Source organism: Diadema setosum, chromosome 18, assembly GCF_964275005.1.
Source record: "Diadema setosum chromosome 18, eeDiaSeto1, whole genome shotgun sequence".
Classification (NCBI taxonomy): Eukaryota; Metazoa; Echinodermata; class Echinoidea; order Diadematoida; family Diadematidae; genus Diadema; species Diadema setosum.
This window is the reverse complement of record NC_092702.1, coordinates 13,754,075-13,781,211: the sequence shown is the minus strand read 5'-3', so window position 1 is coordinate 13,781,211 and position 27,137 is coordinate 13,754,075. Positions and strand designations below refer to the sequence as shown.

The window sequence follows — 27,137 nt, the reverse complement described above, 5'->3', positions numbered from 1 at the left end:
ACTTCGTGGCGGAGGCATAAAAAAAAAATCAAGGGCATACATATTATGGTATGTACTTGGGGTACTTGTGTGTGTATGCCCATGATTTTTTATCATGGCTACCACTCAAATGCTTAATAATCAGTGTTTATTTATGTCAATGAAGGGCAATTTGCTAATCAGTTGCAGTAAACCTTGTACTGTACAGCTGTAGTTAAAGTCTTAGTAAATGCGAGGTCTGACAAGAAATGACAAACAGTGCCCTTTTAGGATATCATATCACCAGTATTCAACGGGGAGCAACAAGCATTAATCTTACCACATTGAGAGACATATTTCCATTCACATCACTTTTCTTATTATTCGTCTCTTTGCCATTATTACAATGATCAGTTGCCTTCATCTCGGTGTTCCTAATTAAAGGCAAAAACCTCTTTACAAGCATCATGTCCTTCGCAGGTCAGTCCAAGAAATGTCACAAGTTTCCAATGGTAGCCAATATATTCAAGTTCTTTGCAGAAAGCGATGAACAGAAGCTCTATGTTCCTGTGATGCATACTTCATCACATTATTGCAGTCCTATTTCACCATTTGTATGGGAAATATCCCAGTCAATCTGCAGTTGAGGTTCAAACTTTTCATTCAAAAGTTTTTACAACATTAGATCTCTATTATAAAAACTCTTGCAAACAGCACATCTTCATTCCAGACATTTCTTTTTTTCAGGGATCCCATGCTGCTTCACAGAATGCAGCACTCTTCGTCTATTTGTATGTTCTCATCTATTGCAGAGGTCAGAAAGAACTACGTGGTCAAAACTGATCACGGTGGCTTCATCTAAATGCAGTCTGTCCATCTTTGCAAACACCACATCGTCATCCTTTTTGGTGACTTTATGCATCCAGAGTTTGTTGCTCACAGGTGTCCCATGCTTCTGAGAGACGGCACAACATGAATCCAATCTTCCATTATTTCTTGCCCTTGTACTTGAAACTTTTCAGCGGGTCTTCTTCACGTTTTCTCTGCAGACATGGAGAAGGCAACATAAAAAGAAATATCAGTAGAATCAACTCACAATATTACCACATTTACATTCACAACATAGCATACACTGACAACATATGGGGATTTTATGTTGGGACCAACTGACAATTAACAAAGAAAGCCGAAGACCAAAACATAAATCTACACCTTGCACAGACAAATATTAAAGCATCAAACGGATCAACAAAAAAATTTAACTGATTGAAAATTCTCATCAGTTTTGTTGTATTGTATAAGCCATAAATTTAGCGACTCTAATTTTTTGTGAATCAAGAGTTCCCAACAGTTTCGCAAGTGGTTAAATTTCTGATTGTGGAGTACAGTACTGAACGAAAAATTGTATGCATGCACATCACATTCACGTTGGGATCAGAGTTAATATTTTGGCACATTTTTAAATTCTTGAATAGCGACCAACTCGCAAAATTGGCAAAAAATAAAAGCCTTGCAAAATATTTGGTGTATTCATTATCTCACTTCAATACATTAATGTAGTCTGGTTCACAGGAATTCTGAACCACTATGTAAGAAGCCTGTCATATTAATGGTGATGAACACTTGTCTGTTCTGTGTGGTGGCTGATGTTATGTTCACTTACCGTGCCATCACTACATTAAGTAACTTTTTCAAGTATTATGGATCAGTGATGAGAAACAAAAACACTTTAAAAATGACTAAATTAATGAATGAATTCATGAAGAATAGATATTAGTAATATTCTAACAACAAGGAGAAAAAAAAAGGAAATCACAAATACATTGTACTGTATCTTCAAAGTAAAAACTCTCTTAAAAAAAAAAAAACTGACAGTAAATTGTCAGACATCTTGACATACTCATAATATTATGTGCCCTGACATCTCAAAATATTTTGAAATTTTGAAACTTTGCAGATGTTACATACCATTCAAACTACACAGCGTATCAAAAAAAAGGTAATCCAACTTTGAAGGGCTACCACTTCATACTTGTCGGCTATGAAGAGCACAATGTCGGTTGTGAGGAAAGGAGAATTCGTCCTTCCATTGATACCTAATTATGTTGACAATTGCAATGCATGACTGACCACATGATCTTTATTGAAGACAATAACAAATTGCACTTTTTCCAAGTTTGCATGTTATTGTGAAGGAACAATGCATGTCTCACTGCATGGATAAGATCTGTCAATGAAAGTTGCCAAATAGGCCAGCCTGTATGAATGCTGGTTTGAGTTTAGGGTTTGTGTTTAGGTTTTCTTCTAACATTTTTATGGTCTATTTAACCTTTTATATGGCCTTCTGTCTGATTCTGTGTACGAGCTGAAATTTTTGCGTACAGATATTTTCGCGAATTGCTACTAGGAGAACATTTTCACGAGTTGTTAATTTCGCGGTTGAGAGTCTAACTCTGCTTATCTGTTCGCACGTTGTTTTTTTTTTTCGTGTGTTGTTATTTGCACGGTTCAAAGGCGATTCACAAAATTCGCGAAAATAAAACCACTGCGAAAATTTCAGCTCGTACAGTAACTTGGTCGCTCCCACAGAGGTCAACCTACACAGTCCATTTTTCTCTGTTCATATTCAACCCATAGCCCCCAGTGACAAACCATGTCTTGAATATTTAATGGGAAGGACCAATGTGACCATGTTGAAGATTATGAACCATTAAAGCCCGTTAGATGAAACCCTAAACACAAATCTGTCATAATTTGTCATGATGAGTCATGCATGCTGGCCTGATGACATGACCACTTTCATTGACTGATCTCATCCATGCAGTAAGACATGCATTGTTCCTTCACAAGAACATGCAAACTTGGAAAAAGTGCAATTTGTCCCTGTTGTCTTTAAAGTTGATGTGCTCAGTCATGCATGACAATTGCCCACATAATTAAGTATCAATGGAAAGAGGAAGAGTTCCCCTTTCCGCAAAACCAACATTGCGCTCTCTATAGCTGACAATTATAATATAGTAGTCCTCCAAAGTTGGATTACTTTTTTTTTTGATACTCACTGTATATTGATTTCCTAACATTTTGTGTTTAAATGCCCAGTTTAGCTAATCATCAAAGCAGATTTGTCCTGAATGGCTGTGGGCCAACTCTCTTACTGCTACTGTGGTAGGTCATTATATTTTGCTTTGGTTTGTTTTGTGTTTGCTTGTTTGTTTCTAAATTAAGTGGAACAAATCAAAGATCATTTGAAAGCTGTAGCATCAAGGTGCATATTCCACAATAAGGGGGCATTTCATGAAGTGTTTTGTCAGATATATTTTTCTGACATATTTGCTCTAAGCCAATCAGATGCAAGGAGTTCAGTAGCTCATAACAGTTTATCAGAAAAAATATCTGACAAAGTGCTTCATAAAATGCCCTCCAAATTTCAGGGTTTGGGGACTTCAATCGTCATTCTATCTTTTCTATAGTGATAGGTCACAGACAATTTCATGCAAGACTGGACAAAAGAATCCATGAAATGTCTCTTGATCCCAGATGTTTTCAGAACATAAAGAATATATGAACAATGTACAGTATGTCCATCCATTCATCCTTGCATGTCTCTTGTATTATATACATATATACAAACATACATACAAAGCCATACACATGCATGCACACACACACACACACAGATATACAAATGATTATACAAACATACATACACACATACAATGTATGTACACATATATTGGTAGAAACTCTTAAATATATACATATAAGAACAATCACAGATGGATATTAATAAATGGCACCACAGGCATGTAGCACTTATCCTAACCTTGATTTTGGCGACTCTGGTCTCTCTCCTCCGGCCCTCACTGCTCGCCCCATCAGCTGATCTCTTGGAGCCTCTCCTCCTGACTGTAGTCGGGATCGTTCCCCTCAGCGCTTTCGGGACTGGAAGCAATGTACAAAAGAGCAAAATATAAATGTCTGGCAACTTTTGGGTGGTTTTGTGATGCAGGGTCACACATAGCAGCTGCACGATAGATGACGATGTGCTGTAAAGCACTATGAAATGACTTACAGTTTGTAGGAATGCTATGGTAATGTAATCATTGTATTGTATTGTATTGCGGTGCAAAGTAATGGCAATGTACCACCCACCGAGGTAATCAGGAACGTTCTTGAGGTCCGAGTGGACCTTGGCCGGGTGGAGCACCTTGTCGTGGCGGAGCAGCTGCAGATCCCGTGGGTTGTCCTCAAAGTAGGCCTTCAGCTTCTTGGAGTTGAAGATCTCATGCTTTATCTCCTTGACGCGGGCCTCTCGCACCGCCACCTGGGTGACCGCACGCATCGCATCCTGGTCAACAAGAAGACTCACGTCAGACTAAAATTGGAATGCCAAGTTCTTTTTTTTTTTTTACTCTCTTGAACATATCAAGCAATTCACTTTGTAGTTGAGACTTGTGAGTCATGCAATATTATCCAGATTCATGAAGCAAAGTTTGTGATTTCCCATTCAACAGATGATATACACTCCATTATTGTAGCATGCCATTGATAATGCATACATTGCAAAATTTGAAAAAAAAAAATGAAACCAAATATTGAAAATCATGAATTGCTCCATCTAATCAGTAATAGTAGATACACTACAACTGTGAACACTCTAATCTTGAGCTTACCAATAGTCATATAAAGTTCAACTGTACTACAACTTTTTGTCACAGTTACTACTTACAAGACAGTACTCAAAATGACACATTCTGTGGATGCATACAAATGCAGCACATCATAAACCCTATATATACATAAGATAAACAATTTGTTTCACATGTTGCAACCTAACAGGATTACCTGCATCTACAAGAGGCATATACTTAAATCTGGTATGCTAGACGAAAGTGAAAAAAAACCCATCCCCCAAATGGGAGTTTGTCAAAAAGTATTATTGAATGTAGCAAAGAAGAAAATCAGGACACAAGACCCACACTGGATCACTATAAGATCATCATATCTGCATCAATATGTTCTACATTCTACAGACATGAACCCCCCCCCCCCCCCCATAACATAGTAATATCAAACATTAATGCATTACACTGCAGATATACCAGGATGGGTGCCTATATATACATTAGAGTTCTCACCTTAGCACGATATCTGAACCCTTCAATTTCTGACATCTTGAACTGGTAGGTTCTGATGAGTGGAGAGCCATCATCTTAAGAAAAGAAACAATAATTAAGACTAAATTTGACAAGACTGACATACATAATAATATAATGTTGTCTCCACCATGATCACGTTTAAAACTAACAGCAGTTCTATCTTCATTGGCACAGGATACTTCAAAAGATCAGTGACTGAGCTTACAATGTTTGGTCCTTTCTATCCATGACTTTAATCTACCTAGCAGGTAACTAATTCTTGCACATGGGAAATTGAGGTTTATGTGAAGGCTGTTGTGTGACTTCCATCTTTACTAGTGTCAGACAGATGAACTGTGGGTATATCAAGCTGTGGGGATATACTTTGCTTTGTGTGAGTAAAACAGCTCGGTGCATAATTAGAATTTGTTATCTGTGACATGAATAAAACATGCGCTCCATTTAGTCAGGTACACAGCTTAATTGGGTAAGAAATGCTCTGTACAAGACTACTTGACTATATGGAGACTACTGTATAACAGGATGTGATAGTTTGACTCCTGGAACCTTTTACTGCTTGAACTTTCATCTACTCAGTTTATCTTAAAGTGGTAATGTATGGATACACCAAGATCCATTTAATACTTGATGCTGCTTTCAGTTTTATCCTGTTGTAATACAGGATAACTACAAATGGTTTAGTAAATGATCAAACCTTCGTAGTTTGCAGCCTCTTGAATTTGGTGATCTTTTGAACTGTTTAAGGAAATCAGTAAAACCATTAGCATACACCGCTATTTCTTTAATCAGATATTTTCCCCAGTTCTTTATCACACACTATATATCCTCACTACTTTTTCTCATAGAAATCAGACTTCCCGATTTTAAAGACTCAGCTGTGTAAGTGATACTGTAAAAGTGGTTTCTTTCGCGGTGGTTTTATTTTCGCGCTTTGAGGTTGAACCGCGAATTTAACATCACGCGAAAATGTTTTGAACTCGTCGCTTGTTACAACGCTATCATTACCGACCGCGAATTTAAACGCACGTGAAAAAGTCGATACCCATGGAAACTGCGAAAGTTTCTGTACGCAAAAGAAACCACTTTTACAGTACATGATCCGTAACTACACCAAACATGAGATCTTTCAAATTTCTCACTCTGACATTGACTATGATTGCCCTCAAACTTAACAAGGGATTTGGCAATGAAGAATGGAAATTTTGCAAAATACATTTTGGCTATACTGGCATGGGTCTGAGCTACACTCATTGTATCCATGAATTCAAACATGTGTTTAGAATGGAATGACTTTTGGATTCTGTACCTACCCCCTATTAGCTGTTCTTGGACTTCTTCAAGAATATCTTGTTCTTTTTCACTGACAAATGACAGGGCAGTTCCGCTCTTTTCTCCTCTAGCAGTCCTAGAAATAGGAACAGGGGTAAGAGAATAAATTATAACATAATTAAAGAGATCACACAGTAAGATACATATAGCTACAGCATACATACACACATACATGCATACAAACATACATAATATACACACACTCAAGTATCGGGACATTGCTACCTTTGACAAGATGGGAACCGATGATTTGATAAGTAACTAGAAATGTCGCTATGGCGATTGATGCCTCCGCCATAATGCATGATTCTCCCAATAGGTGTATGGTACAATGTCTTCACAATGTGTTATGACAGTTTCACAAAACTGACAAAATATTGAAATGACAGGTTTGTCAGAAATATCTTGAATGTTCACTTTCCTTGAACTAGGTTTGCTATAATTGTCTAAGAGTGCAGGTACCTGTATTTGGGGAATTGAGAACTTTTACTTGACTTCTGACCTACCCTTTTATAAGTTTATGCATTGAGTAATTTTCAAGGTATGAAGAAAGAGTGTAATTACAGTATAAAATATATATACATTTGCATTTAAACCTGACCTTTGACCCTTAACCTTTGACCTTCTGGCTGGAAATTTCTCAGAGAATCTCCATTCGGGAATACATGTATATATCAAGTTTTAGTTTTAAAAATAATAATGTAAGCATTGCATATACTAGTATATGAGGGAAATAGTAACATTTTGAGGAGTTGACCTTGACCTTTTACCCCCTGACTAGTGACCCATGACCCCTACATTCCCTAGAAAATCCCTCCCAGTCAGTACATGTGTATGTATCAAGTTCCATGAAGATACATTGAACCATTTGCAAGAAAAGTGAAATTGTAACATATTCACCTAACCTTTGACCTTTTGACCTTTGACCTTATGACATGAAACTCTCTCTGGAGAATCTTCATGCAGTAGTACATGTCTACAATGGGTTTCAAGATAATACCTTCGGGCATTGCATGGATATGGGGGAAATAGCAATGTTTTTAGCATTTGACCTTGACCTTATGACCTTTGACCTCTTGCCAATGTCACTAAAATCTACTCAACTAATTGCCCCATCATACATCATCCTTGGACCAAGTTTGGTGAAAGCTGCTTCATCCAGTTTAGAGTTATCACGTAAACAGATAAATTTTAGGATTTGACCTTGATCTTTGACCTTTGACCTCTGTCCAATTTCACTCAAAACCTAATCAAGTAATTGTCCCATCATACATCATCCTCAGACAAATTTTGGTGAAATTTGCTGAATCCAGTCTTGAGTTATCGCGTAAACAGATACAATTTAATGATTTGACCTTGACCTTTGACCTTTGGCCGATTTCACCCAAAATCTAATCAATTAATTGCCCCATCATACTTTATACTTGGACCAAGTTTGGTAAAATTGCAGTCAATATTACTCAAGTTATCGCGTAAACGAATGCGGACGGACGTACGTACGGACGTACGGACGGACGGACGGACGGACAACCCAAAAACATAATGCCTCTGGCACCACTTCGTGGCGGAGGCATAACAAAATGTCACGTTGTATTGCAAGTACCAGCATGCTATTGTCCAAGAACATTACATTTTTTTAAAGGCTAAGTCCCTTTTTGTATGCTAAACCTCATACATACACACACCACACACAATGAGAGATATGAAAATGCTCAAGCAGCAAAAACCAAATAAATTCAGCAGGAGAAGCACACAAAAAAATTACTTCCACACAAATAATGTCAAGAAAGGTGAATTACAGCAGACTAAACAGAAGAGAGAGATTCATCCAGAGTTCACAAGTCATAAGTTTGGGACAATTTGATAGAAAATCTTTAGAAATGGTGGTAGTGAATGCATAAAGCCAAAGTTAACAAAACAGTTTTGTAGCACAGCGTACCTGCCCACTCGATGAATATAGGCCTTGACAGACTCTGGGAAGTCAAAGTTAATGACGTTCGAGACATTCTGGAAGTCGATTCCTCTTGATACCCCATACTCCTTGTCTTTCTTTTGCTTCCCCCTGGGAAAGATAAAAATATAATCATCAGTTATTTTAGATCTCTGTAATCATCAGGCTGTTTTTGGTGACATATGAGTATATATATAGTGTGAGTCGTACATCTTCAGCTACTGAACCCCTGGGCCGTCGCACCTTTTAGGAGTGTGTATAACGAGAGTAAGGAGGCGGTAGACGCATCTGTTCCACACAAGAAACTGAAGAACACCACCTCAACAACCTCAAATGCCACCTTGAAAACCGATAATATGACCCTAACAAGACCCAGACCCAAATCGACCACGCCAAACAAATCCCCAGAGAGGACCTCCTCACATACAAGTCCAAACAACCCTTCAACGTACTCCCCTCGTAATCACCCACACCAAAGCAACAGCAAAAATCCCCAAAATATTGAGAAACTCCCTCCCCACCCTCCACGGATCGAAAGAACTCCAAGCCATCTTCCCTGAACCCCCCATAGTGTCCTACAAAAGAAGTGCATCCCTCTGTGACCTCCTTGTACGAGCAAGAGACCCACCCCCACAACCTACCCCCGCCACCGCTGGACCCTGGGCTTTTTTAAATGTATCCACGCGCTGCATCATGCACCAGTACATCAAAGAAACCAACGTATTCAAAAGTTCCATCACAGGCCAACACTACCCCATCACCACCCATATACACTGTAAATTGGAATGGACAATCTATCGAATAACCTGCAAAAAATGCAAAACCGAAACCTCACTCTACACAAGATTCTCTAACACCCGGTCAGAAATAAAAAACTTCCACACTCCCCAACGCAAAACACTCCCATACACTGTGCACTATAACATGCCAGATCAAACCATCAACGATCTCACTATCAGTGGCATCGAAGTCATCCACATCAGATAAAGGCCCACAATTCTCAAACGTGAATCATTTTGGATTAACAAACTCAAAACCCTCCAACCCAATGGCCTCAATGTAGAGGAATAGCCACCCCCACACAGCCTTGTTTCCCCGCCCCCCTTCTCCCCCCCCCCCCCACCCTCCACGCCATCAATTGGCGGCCCCCTGGCACTCCACTGTGTCCGCCTAGCCCCCGACGCGACTCGCCTTGCCCCACTCTTTCACCGTCAGCTGATCATTGGCCTGTTCATCCTCCCGGAATTGCGACACACACTGCGGTAATTGCTGCTAAAAAAATGGATGCAGGCAGATGAAACCACACACACACACACACACACACATACAAACAAACAGGTACACACACACGCACATGCAGACACTCTCCACAACCCGACTAAACCCCACCTCATGCTCTAATAACTCCATCACCAGCCTCACAACCTCACTGAGCTGCCCTCCTAGCCCACACACAACAACTCACCTTAGCAGGCCTAACTCCAACCACCACCACAGTAACAATCAGCACCTCTTTTTTCATATTCACCATTTATTTAGAACAACCCTTAGTGTTCCGAATATTCAGTGTTGTCACTTTGTTTAGTTGTCCATTAGCCCACCCCCGTTTTTCTTTTTTCTCCAATACCACCAGAACGTTTCGGTTCCCTACAACCGGCTGCGAACTGACTGCCGGCATGTAACTGGGCAAAATGTGAAGTGTGCATCTCACACCGTACGTATCTATAGATTCTGTTCTTCCCTTCCTGTAACCTTGAATGATGTCAAACACATTATTATACACTTATTTCCGGTTAAGAACGCTACTTATGTGCTCTGTTCTTCCTTTTTTGTGTGTGCCTATGTTCCGTTTATTTATACATACACTCCTTACTATTATGATTTTATTAATTGCCGTTATTGTTTATATGGTTGCCTGCTTTGACATACGCAAGGAGATTCACATGTGTGTTTGTGCGTACATATCCGTATCTATATGTACATGTGTGTGCGCAGATTTTTAGTCATACGTATTATTTTGTAAATGCTTATAATATTATGTATGCCTGTTTGTGATTGTATGTATGCAAGTTATATTATGTAAAATTGATGCATACATACACTCCCATTTGTATATTTATTCTCTGCCGTCTCTGCCTTTATCACTGTCGTTATTATTTTCACTATTGTCTTGATCATCATTATTTTTTGTATATGATATCCATGGTTTGCATTTTGTCCGATTTGTCCTCAGTCTTGATAAAGGGCAGAAAGCCCGAAAGCTTGAAGTAAAATCACTTGTGAGGATTCAAAGGAACGCCTACCGCCTCCTTACTCTCATTTTATATATATATATATATATATATATATATATATATATATATATATATATATATATATATATATATATATATATATATATATACATATATAATTTTGTGTTTATCTGTTAATTATTTTCCATTATATATGTCTGTATATTACACATGCCATTATATTCATGTTCATTGACAGTAACGATCCTTCATAGTGTCATGTCTTGTAGTTGCAAAACATGTTGCAAAATATGTCCTGAAGTCATTAGCTTATGCTGAAATCACACTCTATTCATTATGTTCATTACTCCATACGATTTGTTATGCTCAAGACTTCTAATCCATCCATGTTTGTATAAACAGACAAAAGAGCTGAGGAAGACCTCAGGTCAAAAGCTCCTACTGCCCAGCTGGCGTCGTGCGACATATATTATCTTCATTGTCACAATTATACATTCAAATGTAATAATGTACAAGTATGGCTTGTTTTTCTGTTTACATTTTATCAGTTTTATTTTTCATTTATCATTTCCCAATCTTGTAATTAAAAACTGGCTTACTTTTGACCTTTCCCGCCTTTGACTTTTTTCTCCACATCCACCGCAACGCCCGTCTCAAACAACGATGACTCCTCCGAGGCGATGATGATGTCATAGAGGCCGGTGTTGAACTGGTGGATGATGTGGCACCTGGAGTTGACGGGGAGCTCGGAGTTGAGAACACACGCTGCCACCGAGAACTGCTCAAGGAAGAGTTTTAACCTGTCGAAATCAACCAACATGTTACCATGGACCTCGACGCACATCAGACATAGACTTAAATCAACTACCCCCCACCTCTCCACTCATGCTGTTGCTATTTTACTCTTTCCCTTTTCTTTATCCCTCTGTTGTTCCTCATCTTGTTTGATGTTGCCTCCCTATTCATCCTTATTCTTCAAAGGTTGCCCCGTATGATCCTTGGGGTCTTCACTCACCCACCTCTGCCCTTTGTCTGTCCACCTTCCTGCTTTAATCCCCTCCATACTTGTTGGGCTCCTTGCCCATGACCTCCAGCCCTTCCCTTTTGTTTTCTTTGTTCTGTGTCCCTAGCCCTCCAGTGACTGTGCTTGTTGTGCGTAGTCCTTACGTGAGATTGCTTTCCCTGCCTGTTTGTCATTTTGCCTTCTTCAAGACATGATTTCAGACACAGGGCCTAACACTGGAATGCATTTCCTGCACTCACCTGTATGACCTGTCAATGGAGTTGACAAAGATAATGGTCTTCCCTCGTATTAGCTTTAGCTTGAGTAGTGTGTAGATAAGTAGAAATTTGTCCTCCTCCAGGCACCTAATTTGATACTGTGCCAGGCGGTCTGCATCGGGTAACTGGGACTCTGCTAGCTTGAGCGTGACCTGCAATGCCAATTGAAAAACACACACGTTGTAAATATTTGGAACTCATAGCTATGCATCCACACTGATTGAAAGATAACCAATTTATTTGACAATATATCAAAGGGCTGGCATACAATAACAAACATCATTGGAATGAGAAGTAAAACTGGCTTAACATTAACAATATCTTGTTATGCTTTTAGCACTGAAACAACAAACAAAAGAATGCACTGACATGGGTTATTGTTTTGTGTGTTTTTTTGGTCTTTTTGTCTTGTTTCTTCACACAGTTGAAAAAAACTACATTGCGATTCTTCCCAGATTTGATTATTGAACCAACTGATTGCTGAAATGATAGATATACGACACGCAAAAGCACAGTAAACCAACTTCGTTATACTGTTCTCTTTTTTTTCTCATAAAAGTTAAGAAAAAACTAGAAATGTCGCTATGGCGACTGGTATGCCTCCGCCATAATACATGATTCTCCTAATAGGTCTATAGTACATGTGGACAATGTGTGATTACATTTTCACAAAATTGGCAAAATATTAAAATGACAAGTTTGTCACAAATGTGTTGAATGTTCACCTTCCTTGACCTAGGTTTAATTGGATGAATAGGAGAGCATGTATTTGGGGATTTACGGACTTTAACTTGACTTTGACCCATTCATAAGTTTATGCATTGAGCAATTTTCAAGGTACTTTGTATGGAGAAACAGTGCAATTTCTGTATTGAATAGTAAATTGTTACCATTTTCATCTGGCCTTTGACTGTAAAATTCATATGATAATCACTGTCAGGCAGAACATGCATAAATATGTAGTAAGTTTCAAAATAACTTGAGCCACTTCCGAGATATGGAGGAAAAAGTTAGTTCAGCACTTTCACTTGATCTTTGACCTTTTGACCTTTGAGGCAAAAAAAAGAAGAAAAAAAAAACTTTTCAGAGAATCTCTATTAGGTTATACATGCATACACCAAGTGTAAAAAAAAAATAATCCTGCTGGCATTGCATAAATATGAGGAAAATAGTAAAATTTTGAAGTGTTGCCATTGACCTTTAACCCCATGAACCCTAAATTCTCTAGATAATCACTGCCAGTCAGTACATGTATAAATACTATGTTCCATGAAGATACCTTGAACAATTTCCAAGGTATGGAGAAACTAGAAATGTCGCTTTGGCGACTGGTATGCCTCCGCCATAATGCATGATTTTCCCAATAGGTCTAGATAGTACATGTGGACAATGTGTGATTACATTTTCACAAAATTGGCAAAATATTGAAATGACAAGTTTGTCACAAATGTGTTGAATGTTCACCTTCCTTGACCTAGGTTTAATTGGATGAATAGGAGAGCATGTATCTAGGGATTTAAGGACTTTAACTTGACTTTGACCCATTCATACATTTAGGCATTGAGTAATTTTCAAGGTACAGGTGTGGAGAAAAAGTGCAATTTCTGAATTGAATAGTAAATTGTTACCATTTTCATCTGGCCCTTGACCCTAAAATTCATAAGATAATCACTTTCAGGTAGAACATGCATAATATGTACTAAGTTTCAAGATAACTTGAGCCACTTCGAGATATGGAGGAAAAAGTTAGTTCAGCACTTTCACTTGATCTTTGACCTTCAGACCTTTGAGGCAAAAAAAGAAGAAAAAAAAAATCTTTCCAAAGAATTTCTATTAGGTTACACATGCATACATCAAGTGTAAAAAAATAATAACCCTGCTGGCATTGCATAAATACGAGGGAAATAGTAAAATTTTGAAGTGTTGCACTTGACCTTTGACCCCTGACCTTTGACCCCATGAACCCTACATTCTCTAGATAATCACTTCCAGTCAGTACATGTATATACTATGTTCCATGAAGATACCTTGAACAATTTTCCAAGGCACGGGGAAAAAAAAGAAGTTTTGATATTTTTACTTGACCTTTTGACCTTTGACCTTTGACCTCATGACCCAAACTTTCACCAGAGAATCTTGATTGGGTAATACATGTATACACTAAGTTTCAAGAAAATATCTTCAGGCATTCAATAGATATGGCGAAAATAGTGAAATTTCATGTATTTGACCCTGACCTTTTGACCTTTGACCTTTGACCTCATGACCCAAACTTTCACCAGAGAATCTTGATTGGGTAATACATGTATACACTAAGTTTCAAGAAAATATCTTCAGGCATTCAATAGATATGGTGGAAATAGTGAAATTTTATGTATTTGACCTTGACCTTTTGACCTTTGACCTTGAGCATGTGCACCCAAAAGTTGATAGGCACAACTTCACCCCCTAATACACATACATGCCAAGTTTCATTAGGATACCTCAACAGGTTTTGATAGTTACCTTGTCCACAAAATTCATTACGGACGGACGGAAGGACGGACGGACGGACGGAAGGACGGACGGACTGACGGACGGACGGACAACCCGAAAACATAATGCCTCCGGCACCACTTCGTGGCGGAGGCATAAAAAGTGAAGTCTTATTATTTTTTCTTGACCTTTTGGCCTTTGGCCTTTGACCTTTGACCTCATGACCCCAAACTTTCACCAGAGAATCTTACTTGGGTAATACATGTATACACTAAGTTTCAAGAAAATATCGTCAGGCATTGCATAGATATGGTGGAAATAGTGAAATTTTACGTATTTGACCTTTGACCTTGAGCATGTGCACCCAAAAGTTGATAGGCACAACTTCACCCCCTAATACACATACATGTCAAGTTTCATTAGGATACCTCAAAAGGTTTTTTAGTTACGCTGTCCACAAAATTCATTACGGACGGACGGACAGACGGACGGATGGACAACCTGAAAACATAATGCCTCCGGCACCACTTCGTGGCGGAGGCATAAAAAATCTGTTACTGTTCATTATGACAGGATGGCAGATGACTCACAGGGTTATGTAATACCAGCTTCTTCAAAGCCTTGACATCCTCTGTTAGAGTGGCGGACATCAAAATGGCCTGGTAGATTTTGGGCAGGTGGGCCAATAGCGCCCTCATGTCTGCCTCGTGGCCAAAGGAGAACACCAGGTCGGCCTCGTCGATGACCAGGATCTCAAGGGAGTCTCGGAGGGAGAGATTCTTGGCCTGGATGTGGGCCAGGATCCGACTTGGAGTGCCCAGCACAATGTCAGGCCTCTCCATCAACAGGGGCCTGAAAAATGAAATGGTGCACACATTTCAGCTGAATGAGGGGATATCATCACAATGTATATTTATCATCATTTTTACTGTAAAAGTGGTTTCTTTCGGGTACTGATACTTTCGCGGTTTCCATCGGTGCTGACTTTTTCGCATGTGTTTAAATTCGCGGTCGGCAAAATCTGTGACTTCACAGTCGGCAAAAACTGTTCTATTTTGCACATGAAAACCAAAACAATAATCCAATTATTCTTTGATTTATTAAATAGAAATTAAAATAAAATGCAGGCTTACCTGAAATCCCGTCTCTCGAGTACTTTATAACATGCTTGTACCTACATTAATTGCGCGGTATCGCTGTGTGTGTGTTGAGTGTATTACTCAATGCGCAGAAACTTCGTGTGTACATGTGTGCAATAGCGTTGTAACAAGCGGCGAGTTCAAAACATTTTCGCGTGATGTTAAATTCGCGGTTCAACCTCAAAGCGCGAAAATAAAACCACCTCGAAAGAAACCACTTTTACAGAAGTCTTCTGAAAGAATGTGAACCCACAAGAAATCATGGATCTGTGGTATGCTGACACACCACAATTCACATCTCTTGTAGAAGCAAGAAAACATTTATGGGACATGTGTGTGTCAAACTTTTTTCTTCATTGCATTCATTGGCACCTAGCTTTAGGATGCTTAAATTCTTATCAATAGGCAAGTCTTACCAGCAAAATGCATATGTAAGAATGTGATGACAAAGTAAAAAAAAAAAACCCACATAACACAAGAATATACTTTCCCACTTGCCAACAACAGTATGTGAGAAATAATCCATTAAAACTTAACTGTGAATTCTCATATTCTGCCCTCACTATGCTGGAAAGGCATGAACCAATGTGTATACATTCAAACCACAGGCATTTATTATACAAAATGAACCTTAAACTAAATCAAACTGCAAGTTTTTCTAGCTTCTGAACACCCTATCTCTATCACATAAAGACATACTATATAAAATGATAAGAGAAATTAGAAGTTATTTTGCCTTAATCATTTTTAATATTTTCTTTTTCTTCAACTTAAATCACTCAACAGAAATCAGACTTGTCATCATAGTAGACAGTGAGATGATAGGAGATGTTCTACAGAAAATATGCTTGTAGCACAGATGGTAATCCCAACATTATTTGGCAATGTACAGACCTCTGAGCCGACAGGTCAACCTGGCCTGAAACATCAGCACACTGAATTTCCTTGGAGCAGCATTTGCTAATATCCTGCAAAATAAAACACACAAGTAATACAGATTTCCTTAAACAGGAAAGATATTGAGAGGTGTTTTCTTTTGTGTGTGTTTTTTAGGAATTCATCATTTTCTGGTGATTTCTATACATAGAAATAGTAAAATGCGTACAGAATTGAGAAGGAAAAAAAAGAGGAAATCATTGAATCTACAGAGTATCACGCCTGCTAAAACTGAAAGGAACCCTTCTTCATTATAAGCATATATGCTCATCCTTTCAACTTCTAGAACATACAACTGCCTGCTGCTCAAAGTTGGCTAGCATTGGCTGTACTGTACAAGCTGAAATTTTCGCGTACAGATATTTTTGCGAATTGCTACTTGGAGGACATTTTGGCGTGTTGTTAATTTCACGATTGCGAGGGTTTAACTGTACTTAGTTATTTGTGCGTTGTTATTTTCGCGTGTTGTTATTTTCGCGGTTCAAAGGCAAAAATTTCAGCTCGTACAGTATAGATACTGTACGAGCTGAAATAGATCTACACTAGGTCAACTGGATATACATTTGGAAACGTACATGCATATGCCATAAGAAAGCTTTTAATCTCTCAGATTGAAATTAACAGTATTGGGAAATAATGGGTAGCTTTATTGGTCTTACCTAGCAAGAAGATACATACACTAGGTTAACTGGAAATACATTTAGAAAACCTGTATGCCATAAGAAAGCTTAGAATCTAAAAGATTAAAAATAACACAATCGGGAAATAATGGGCACATCTATCAGTGGGAAGATACAAACCATATATCGGATAACATGCAGTGTATGTCACAGGTATCCAAAGCTACCAGCTGGCAACGACAGGTGTACCTGTCCAGCAATCTTCTCAAATAGCAGCATAGCTCACAAACAAACACAGGATAAACACCTGTTCAATACCTGAATGTTCTTGTAGGCCTGCGAGCACAATTCTCTGGATGGGACTAAGATCAGCGCCCTCGTTGCCTGCTCCCTTGCAGTCTGTGATATGAACAGATTAAATGATATGACAGGTACAGTTTGTATGTACACTGCAATTGCATACGGTAGCTTCACTGTCATTTCTTGTGGCATACAGAAATAAGTGAAGTGGAACTTCAGCAAAACCTTCCCTAATCCCCACATTTCCACAAAATGACTGAAACCTAAAGAACAATAAGTCAACCTTCTATGAAGGATAAATGAAAAACTGCACACACAAGTGTTTAATGCTAAATGATATGATAAGTTAGTTGTTTGGGTACTTAGAGATTTATGATAGACAGACATCAACTCAGGTGTTCCACTTGACAACAAGAGAAAACATTTCCTCTTATCTCCCCTCTGTTCATACGCTGACAAAATCACATATTTCATCATAATGAACTACATTGTACATTCACAAACACATAAAGTCACTTTATGATAACACATCATCAAGTTGTGTTGAAATATGATAATCACTTCATGATCAGTTTGGACAAAAAAGAAGGAGCAGTACATACAAGATGCCTCACGCATGCATGTGACTGCAGATATCCATAGGAAAGGTCCACTGGCTCTACCATTCTGAAACTCACTGATGGTCACATCTACCTTCTCAGTTATTCATAAGATTTTACAGTGAATTTCACTGATCTGCCACAATAAGACAGCCAGTAGGTTCTAGATTTTATTATCACTACACGAAAAGACAGAAATCTCAAAGTATTTTATCCTTAAAACTAGACACTAAAATTTCTAACACAAGCAAAGCAAAAACCAGTAAAGTGAGCCTTGTAAAAGGAAAAAAAAAAATCAACATACAAGAATGAGCATCCACTACAGGGAACATTAATACTGAAAGACACAGCATAGCCAGAGGCAAAGCTACTGTAAATGCCAGTTGGAAAAAAAATGCAGATATTTGAGAGGCCTTGTAAATGTCTTCAGGACTTACTTGTCTGGTACTGAGAATCTTCTGGATTAGAGGTATTGCATATGCGGCCGTCTTCCCTGAGCCTGTCCTGGCCCTCGCAAGGATGTCCTTGCCTTCGAGGGCCAGGGGGATGGCTTTCTCCTGAATAAGTGTGGGTTCTGACCAACCAAGCCTGGCCACAGCCTGCAGCACAAGGAATGGGCAGTGTATCAATGACAAAAGAAAAGTTGGGATACTGCAGTAATTGAAAATGAAGGATATATGGAAAGACTTGTGTTTGTTCCCCACCTCCCAAAAAATGTCGATACCACTCTGCATTACCCTGCCCTTGTTAGCGTACACACGGATGCATGCATTTGGCAAGTGGTTGGGTATTCATGGGGGGGGGGGGGGGGGATGGGGGAGGGGTGGTTAACCAACTGAGGATGGACTGATTTTGCTACAACACGCATTTCCCATATACACCTGCCCCAGTATCCTCAGGACTGGTCCTCAATGGGTTAAGGAAGTCTTGCCAAATTAAGCAACACTATGGCCATGTTATACAGATACTATTGGACAGAATGTCTTTGCAGAAAGAAGGGCAGGAAGGAAGACAACTTTTCTGTTCATTTCTATTTTAATATTATGAACAGTTAACACTAACAGTGTTGACTAGTGCTAGGTACCTAGCTCCACAATTAGTGCAGGAAAAAAGTATCAGCCCTCTACGGCTCTACTATAAAACCAGAAATTTTTGCATGCATGAAACTTTCCTGAACTTCACCAGGAGTCATGATTTACAAAAGTAAAATTTAAAATTACAAGAAAGTTTTTGTCTACATAAAGCATGGAATTAAGAATTTCATTACAATGCTGTACACCATCATTGTTTGCAAATGAAAGTTGAAAGTAAGTTCATGCTGTGAGAAAGGCCATCTGCTCCAATTCGCAAAGTTTCATGCCACAATGTTTCTGGTTTTACAGTATTGTCAAAATTCAAGTTTCAGTCACAAGGGCGCCAAAGGCAGGAGACATGACTACAGACTAGACTATATAGTTTGTCTAGACAGGCACACCAGCGAATGAAAATTAGATCAAGGTACAAGGAGAGGAGCCGACACATGATGGATGACATAATACACAGAATTAAGTGTTGTGCCAAAGTCTAAAGGATGCCTTCCCATACAGGCATAGCATCTAGTATTTAGTACTATTACTACAATACCACAGTGTAGATCTACATGATTGTATCTAACCAGTGTTAAGAGTGTAAGGGAATGTAGTGAATTTGAAATTACTTCAGTGGTTGGGGATACATCAGTCTGGGAAATCCGCTCATGAGGGAGGTTCCTGTTCAAAAAGTTCTCTCCCCCCTCATGAAAACGAACAGACAGAATTACACATAATTTTTTCTTCTTTTCATCATGGAGAGTGGACAGTAAAACAATTATGACAATTGCACACTACATTGGAGAAAAGGCAAATAGGACCTACTTTTATACATGCAGTTTTCATTCAGAAAGAAAGCATAAAATATGAATTTTATTAGAATGATTTTCGTTAAAAACAAAGAAAACAAAAATAGAAAATGAAATGAAACCCGGAAGTGGCACCAGAAATATTAGTCACGCCCCCCCCCCCCCCCCCCTTTACAGAATTCCTGGATCCGCCCCTGGCCATGGTAACCGCATGTTGTTGTTGTTGTTGTTGTTGTTGGGTTTTTTTTTTTTTTTTCTGAAATCTGTGGAATGAACAACTTCAACAGTTCTGAAGCAATTGAAATTAAATTTGGTAGGTATCATGGTTTTGAGGTATGAGATGTGCAACACATAATTTTTGCCGGGTGTTTGTCGGGCAAAGCATTGTTATGATAATTATAATCTTATTATAATTTTGTGGATTGAATGATTCTCATAGTATTTTAGTAATTATTGAAATTGGTATTATATGATGATTTATAGGTGTAGTTATGCAAGATATATATATATTTTTTTTCTATGGTTTTGAGGCATAATATTTGTGAAAAAAAAAATTGATTAGAAGTGAAAGATTTGTTGAAAGTTGAATTTTTGATAATAAGTATAATGATTATAGAATTTATATAAATGAATGAATTGAATGAGATATATGTAATATGTATTATGAATATAATGGTTATTATTTTATTTTTCTGCAACAAGTAATGCAAAACATTTATGTTTAATCTTATTTGTAATCTGTGACGTATATGTTCAATGAACAATTGTTATCTGTTTGTACCTCTTGTGTGTAACGCTGGTGGAAGGCGCATTTCCACTTTCGCATTGTGGACAATAAAGCAATCAATTCAATTCAATTCAATTCAATTCACTTTCAAGATGAAACTCTAATCTCTCTATCAAAGTCATTTTCTGGGCAACACAACATAAATTATTTTGATATGAATTTTGGCCACGAATGCAAGCACTCCGGTCTCGTGACTAGACTACTGACTAGAGTAAAACCACCAGTTTTCGGACACTTTTCCATTTCAATTTCAATTTTTTTTTTTTTTGTATTTCTCGATGAAGAATACATGATATAACAAAATATGACAATACAGAATGTCCAGCTTGGATACATACATAAAGAAATAGGAATACAAACATAATACACAGCGGTTGATGTGTCATTTTCAATCAAAGTAAAGGATGCAAAGAGAAATACGATGGAACCTACTAAAAAGCAAAGCTTGTTGAGTGTAAGCTTTTCTGCAATATTTGTTCAACTCAAATAATACATACAAAATTATATCTATAACAATGTATGTTAAATATATCAAACTACTTTTTCTCAATATTGATCTTGTTAAATACATCATAAAATTTCACAAAATCCCCAAATATTATTATCATCTTGATAATTCCCCAGAATTCAGACAGCCTCTCCAAAATTCGGACATACGCATACAAGGCCGCTGAAAAATAAGCGTGCGCCATACCTTGTTGGCGTTTGTGTCCAAATTCTGGTGACTCGGCACTTGCATTCAGCCCTGTACATTTATTCACTGCATCGGCACCTACAGAGATTTTGTTTTTCTTTTATGTTTTTGAGGATACCATCACACTCTGAGCTTGCAAAGTGAAAAAGCTCACAACAAAACGGCATAATTTTTCAATTTTTAGCGATTTTTTGGCAACCCCAGTTCTTAACAAGGCACGGGACCTAATTTGCGCGTGCTTTGGAAAAGTTGCGCAAATTCTGTGTTTTTGAAAGCAAAATTTGGAATTTTAGATGGATTTTTGGAGGTGACTCAGGCACTTTCCTGTGGTGAATGAGTGTGCCAGTATGTGAAACGATGTGATAAGCATGTGTTGTGACAGTAGAATTTGCTGGCTTGTGATAAGTGATAGAAGTGTCTGGATTCTGGAGGCCAGCCGAAAACTGGGGTTTTCACTCTAGAACCTATAGAATCTAGAGGTCTACAGTAAAAGCCCCAATATTCGGCTGGCCTCCAAAATCCGGACGCATCACTTATCACAAGCCACCAAATTCTACTGTCACAACACACGCATATCGCATCGTTTCACCCACTGGCAAACTCGTTCACCACAGGAAAGTGCCAGAGTCACCTCCAAAAACCCATCTAAAATCCCAAATTTTGCCGTCAAGAACGCAGAATCGCCACAACTTTTCCAAAGCACGCGCGAATTAGGTCTCGTGTAAAGAATCAGGGTTGCCGAAAAAGCGCTAAAAATTGAAAAATTACGCCATTCTGTCGCAATATTTTTCCCTTATGGCAAGCTCAGAGTGTGATGATACTGTATCCTCAAAAACACAAAAGAAAAACAAAATGTCCGCACGCGCGATGCAGTGAATAATAGGCACTGTACTGTGTACATATCATGTGTGTGAGATTTCGCATTGGGATGCAGTGTGTGTGTGCGTGATGAAAGCACTTACGGTACGCCACACAGTTGCTCTATAATCGCCTTTCGCTGCGAGGCGCAGCGTGATCGAGCGCGAGCAGACCCCAACAAACAGGATGCTGTGCATTGGCACACAACGGAACGCAACGGTAAACTTCCATGCTTCAATCATGATTCTAATTCTGCGTTATATCTTAAAGGTAGGGGATACCTTTTCCAGAACTCCCAAACTGCAGCAAAACATTAAATATGAACCTCAGGGGACTTGTTCAGGCCACTGCTTAGAAATTTGGAAGTCAACAGTTATCTACAATTTGAATAATGCACAAAACTCAACTACTCAGTAGTTCTGTATGTCAGCCACACTTAAGCCTTTTTGTTGCAGTCTTCTGTATTTTTTTATCTATAAACACAAATCTAAAAGTATAAGAGCTGATGTAACTAGAAATGTCGCTACAGCGACTGGTTATACCCCCGCCAAACAACATTTCATAAGCTTTGGTCAAAAAACTGAGGAAGTAGTTAAATCCGCAAGATCTTTCCTTGATCTTCTGCCATTAATATGCCGTTACCATGGCAACGTACTTTCGGGTACTGTCGAAAAATGCGTCTTGCACATCTACAACCAAAGGCACACATCTGTACCAAGTTTCATGGAAATTGGGCAAAAACTGAGGAAGTAGTTTGCAACACAAAATTTTCCATCATTTTGGCTCATAATATGTGAGCGTGTTACCATGGCAACATACTTTTTGTAACTGTCAAGAAATGTGTCATGCTGACCTATATCCTAAGACAAACATTCAATATGAATTCCATGAGAATTGGAAGAACACTGATGAAGCAGTTTTGCCATGAAGCATTTTGCCTTATATTTTACCAATAACATGCCGTTACCATGGCAACGCACTTTTTGCCACTGCGGAAATATGTGTCTTGCACATTAACATATTCAGATGAACATCTGTACCTAATTTCATAAAAATTGATCAAAAACTGTGGGAGGAGTTCGCGACGCAAGATTTGTACCCATTTTTGCCCATAATATGCCGTTACCATGGCAACGTACTTTTGGGTACTGTCAAAAAATATGTCTTGCACATCTACAACCCAAGGCACACATCTGTGCCAAGTTTTATGGGAATCACTTGAAAACTGAGGAAGTAGTTTGCGACGCAAGATTTGCAACGGACCAACCGCCCGACCGACCGTCCGCTGATTCCTATATACCCCCTTCAAACTTCGTTTGGCGGGGGTATAATAACATATAGAGTGTGTGGCAAGAATGTATATAGAAATGTTTGTAAATTTTGATGAACTTTATTCACAAAATATACATGATGGACACACATGCAGTGCATGGGTCTGCAAAGGTAGCCTAGTAATATACTGAAATTTACGGTGAGCCCCGAAAAGAATTCAATTCAAAATCTAACAGTCAATAAAAATGTACTAAATGTTTCCTTCCACTTTCAATACTTTATGGGAGTTTCTAAAATGATACTCTCTTCAACATACCACTGTGTTTATACAACTCTTCATTTAAGGCATGCAAATGGGATTCCCTACCTTTAAGCAGGGGATCACTAATCACTGCGGTTTGCACTCCCATCATTCATGAGCGATGACGTCATGTCTCGCTCAGCGCACTGCACACACCATGCCGTTGATCCCTACCATAGCAGACGACGGCAAGGTAGTATCGGTTAATAATCGGCTTGCTATCGCTTTCAACTATGAAAGGTTTTCCCTCATTGGTCGACTTGCTCTCCCACAATGCCTTCCGAAAGTGACATCATCGTTTTCTTCCATTCATAAGCTTTACGTTGATACCATGTACACCTCCGTGGCTTACTGGAAAATGATGTAGATTTTCCGTATAATTTCACCCTCTATCATGGAATTTTCCGGCAATCTGTGCTAGGAATATGTCATAAAAGGAGTAGTTTTGGTCATAGATACAATTTTTTTTCATCCTCGTGGTATTTTCTGATGAATTCTTGAGCGATTTATCTGTGTTTTGATACTACTTTTTCCGTGTGCAAGTATGTGCAAGGTTAACTATACACAGCCCAGTCGCCGCTGTACATACGTAGCGCGACAGGGCTGTACCAACGAAGCTCCAAACACGAAGAGGGTCCAACGATAGCATGCGATCGGATTGAATTTTGATACTTTAGATCATTTTTTTGTCACTTCAAACTCATCTGACGAACAAAATGATAATGAGACTTCATATCTATGCTATGAATATTGAAATTTAGATTTGATAACTTACCTAAAATGATGGTTATATGCAGCATGTGTGAACGGTTCACGAACGGTACATCGTCTTTCACGCCAGGCCATTTCCAATATCCGGGAGGTCACATGATCTGAATGCCCTTTCAAAAGGTCGCGCTGTCGACCGTGCTGCTACACCAACACTCAAGCAGCGCATCGCACGCACGCAAAAGATTTCCGCAGAGATCAAGGCGCCATTTTGAATTCTGCAACGATGACCCCTGACGGTGTTAGGGAATCCGCCAGAAAGTATCATTTTTTGGTTCCACGGACTTATCACGAGGGCTCTCAATGGACTTACGAACCTTCTGTAATACAAGCATGCACTTAAGGTGAGTAACGTTTGGTAACGTGTACATTGTTTATAAAGAACGTATAAATTTTCATAAGTTTTGTAGTTGTGTTGTGGTTCCCCACTTTGTAGGTGCCCGCTCGTTGGTCAGACGCTGTATTCGCGTAGCGTATTGACAGCGTCTGGTCGGGCTAGTGCAAGGTATGTGCGAGGATGTTTGAAGTGCATATATCAATGTTGAAAATGTTAGATTTCCGTAATGAGCGACCTACCCGATACTTCTGCGGTGCGCTGCGAGGCTGCAGGGTACATACAAACGGGTTACGAGAGCGGGACAGCATGCAGTGACTACACACGCTGTGCATGCTAGCGATGCAGCAAGCGAGACACAGTGCTCACAATACACATGGCCAATGCAGTCATGGCTCAGCCAATCAGCAAGGAGGTAAGACCTGGCAAGCGCATCGCGGAGCGGAGAGAGCCCGAGAGAGAAGGGGCCAAGATATTTTAAGCTCTCTCATTGCTGTGATCGCACAGCCGATAGTCGAGACTTCGATATTCTGTACGCAATCGGGAGTTGAGTGGTGGAGCGGCAGGCATTCTCAGTGGGTTCTGGGGTGACATGAATTATGCATGTCGGGGATCTGCGCTTGCGCTGTGTTGACTGAGGCGCTGCTTAAACTGTGTAGGGTAACATCCCCAGTATTTGGTCACTTAAGCTTTTTTGCAATATTTTTCAAACTAAAATAATACATAGTTGTATACATCATATCTACAGCAATGTATGTGAAATATATCAAATTTCTTTAATCTCAACTTTCATTTTGTTAAGTATCTCACAGAATTGCGCAAAATCAAGAAATATTTCACCTTGAAAATTCCCCAGTATACGGTCACCGGCTCCAGTATTTGGTCACGCGATGTGCGCGTTCAAAGTCAATGCGTGTTCAAAGCAGCTGAAAAATGTGCGCGCGTGCTACCTTGTTGGCGCAAAATTGCATCGGGGACATTGCGGCGACCGTTGGTGACCGAATACTGGGGTCTCGGCACTTGCATTCAACCCCTGTACGTTGGGACACTGTATCGGCACGTACGGAAATTTTGTTTTTCTTTTGCGTTTTTGAGGATACCATTACACTCCAAGCTTGCGATAGGCGAAAAATCCCGCGAGAGAATGGTGTATTTCTCAATTTTTAGCGCTTTTTCGGCGACCCGTACTCTTAAAACTGGGCCTTATCCGCGCGCGCTTTTGGAAAGTAGAGCCGATTCTGCACTTTTGACAGTAAAATTTGGGATTTTGGATGGATTTTTGGAGGGGGCTAAGGGAGTTTATTGTTCTGAATGAGAGTGCAAGTATGTGAATTAATGTGATTTGCGTGTGTTGTGACAGCTGAACTTACTGGCTGGTGACTAGTGATAAGTGACTGAATACCGGGGGCTGACCGAATACTGGTGCCTTTACCCTATGGCTTAACCGTAGTGCTAATTAACCTATTTCAGAGGACATATGTCCACTCGTGGCCTTGGCGAAATCATTCTGTGAAATTATAATAAAAAACCCTCAAAATCTTATCCCAATTCGTCCGTCTGTTAGTGTTTATTTCGTCGAGCCCAACCAGATAGACGCCGCGCGAAGTGTGTATACCGATTTACGGGCAGCCATTAAACTTTACATGGACACACACAAACACACGAGCCTCGCCATGCCACCTCCCTGCTTCGCGCGATCGCACAGTGTTCGCTGTGTCGGCTCCGCAGAAGCGCAGTGAGTGAGGTGGGCTTTTAGTGACCCTAGGGCCTACCATCACTTGTCAAACGGTGTTCCATACAGCAAGAAAAGCTCGCCAGCTGCTTATAGTGCGTGGCTGTTCACATGATGGGTCACCTGTCCTTGGCATACGGCGAATAAGGTACCGATAATATAGGGCCGTAAAGTGCACAATTGCCAAAAATCCTACCACTACCACTACCAGGTTCAGTAAATTATAGATTTTCTACATTTATTTGTATGGAACGGGTTAACTTTACTTCAGCTTCACAGTTTAGTATGGGTGGGACTACACTAACGTTACACATCATCATCCCATCGGCATCGCTGACTCCAGCTCCACTCGCTTTCGTCTTTTTACGTCCAAATCACGGGTTTTAATCAATAGTCAAATCTCCACATCACTTCGGAATGAAAAAAAAAAAACATTTACTTACTTTGAGAATACGGTCGTCGAGACCCATATCTCTGAATCTGGTTTTCTTTTTGTCTTCCATTGATTTTCGT

At 39.3% G+C, this 27,137-nt stretch overlaps 1 protein-coding gene across 1 annotated transcript; it reads right to left on the bottom strand.

Annotated features, from left to right (window-relative positions):
* Nucleotides 1-24: 24 nt before the first annotated feature.
* LOC140241345 (probable ATP-dependent RNA helicase DDX56) lies at nt 25-27,137 on the bottom strand. The gene is made up of 13 exons (XM_072321079.1): nt 27,068-27,137; nt 18,440-18,601; nt 17,422-17,502; nt 16,442-16,515; nt 14,999-15,260; nt 11,916-12,085; nt 11,252-11,452; nt 8,386-8,508; nt 6,428-6,522; nt 5,097-5,170; nt 4,111-4,306; nt 3,782-3,900; nt 25-1,001 (listed from the first exon to the last, which is right to left on the bottom strand). The coding sequence occupies exons 1-13, from the start codon at nt 27,125-27,127 to the stop codon at nt 948-950; spliced, it is 1,671 nt and encodes a 556-aa protein (XP_072177180.1). The 5' UTR covers nt 27,128-27,137; the 3' UTR covers nt 25-947.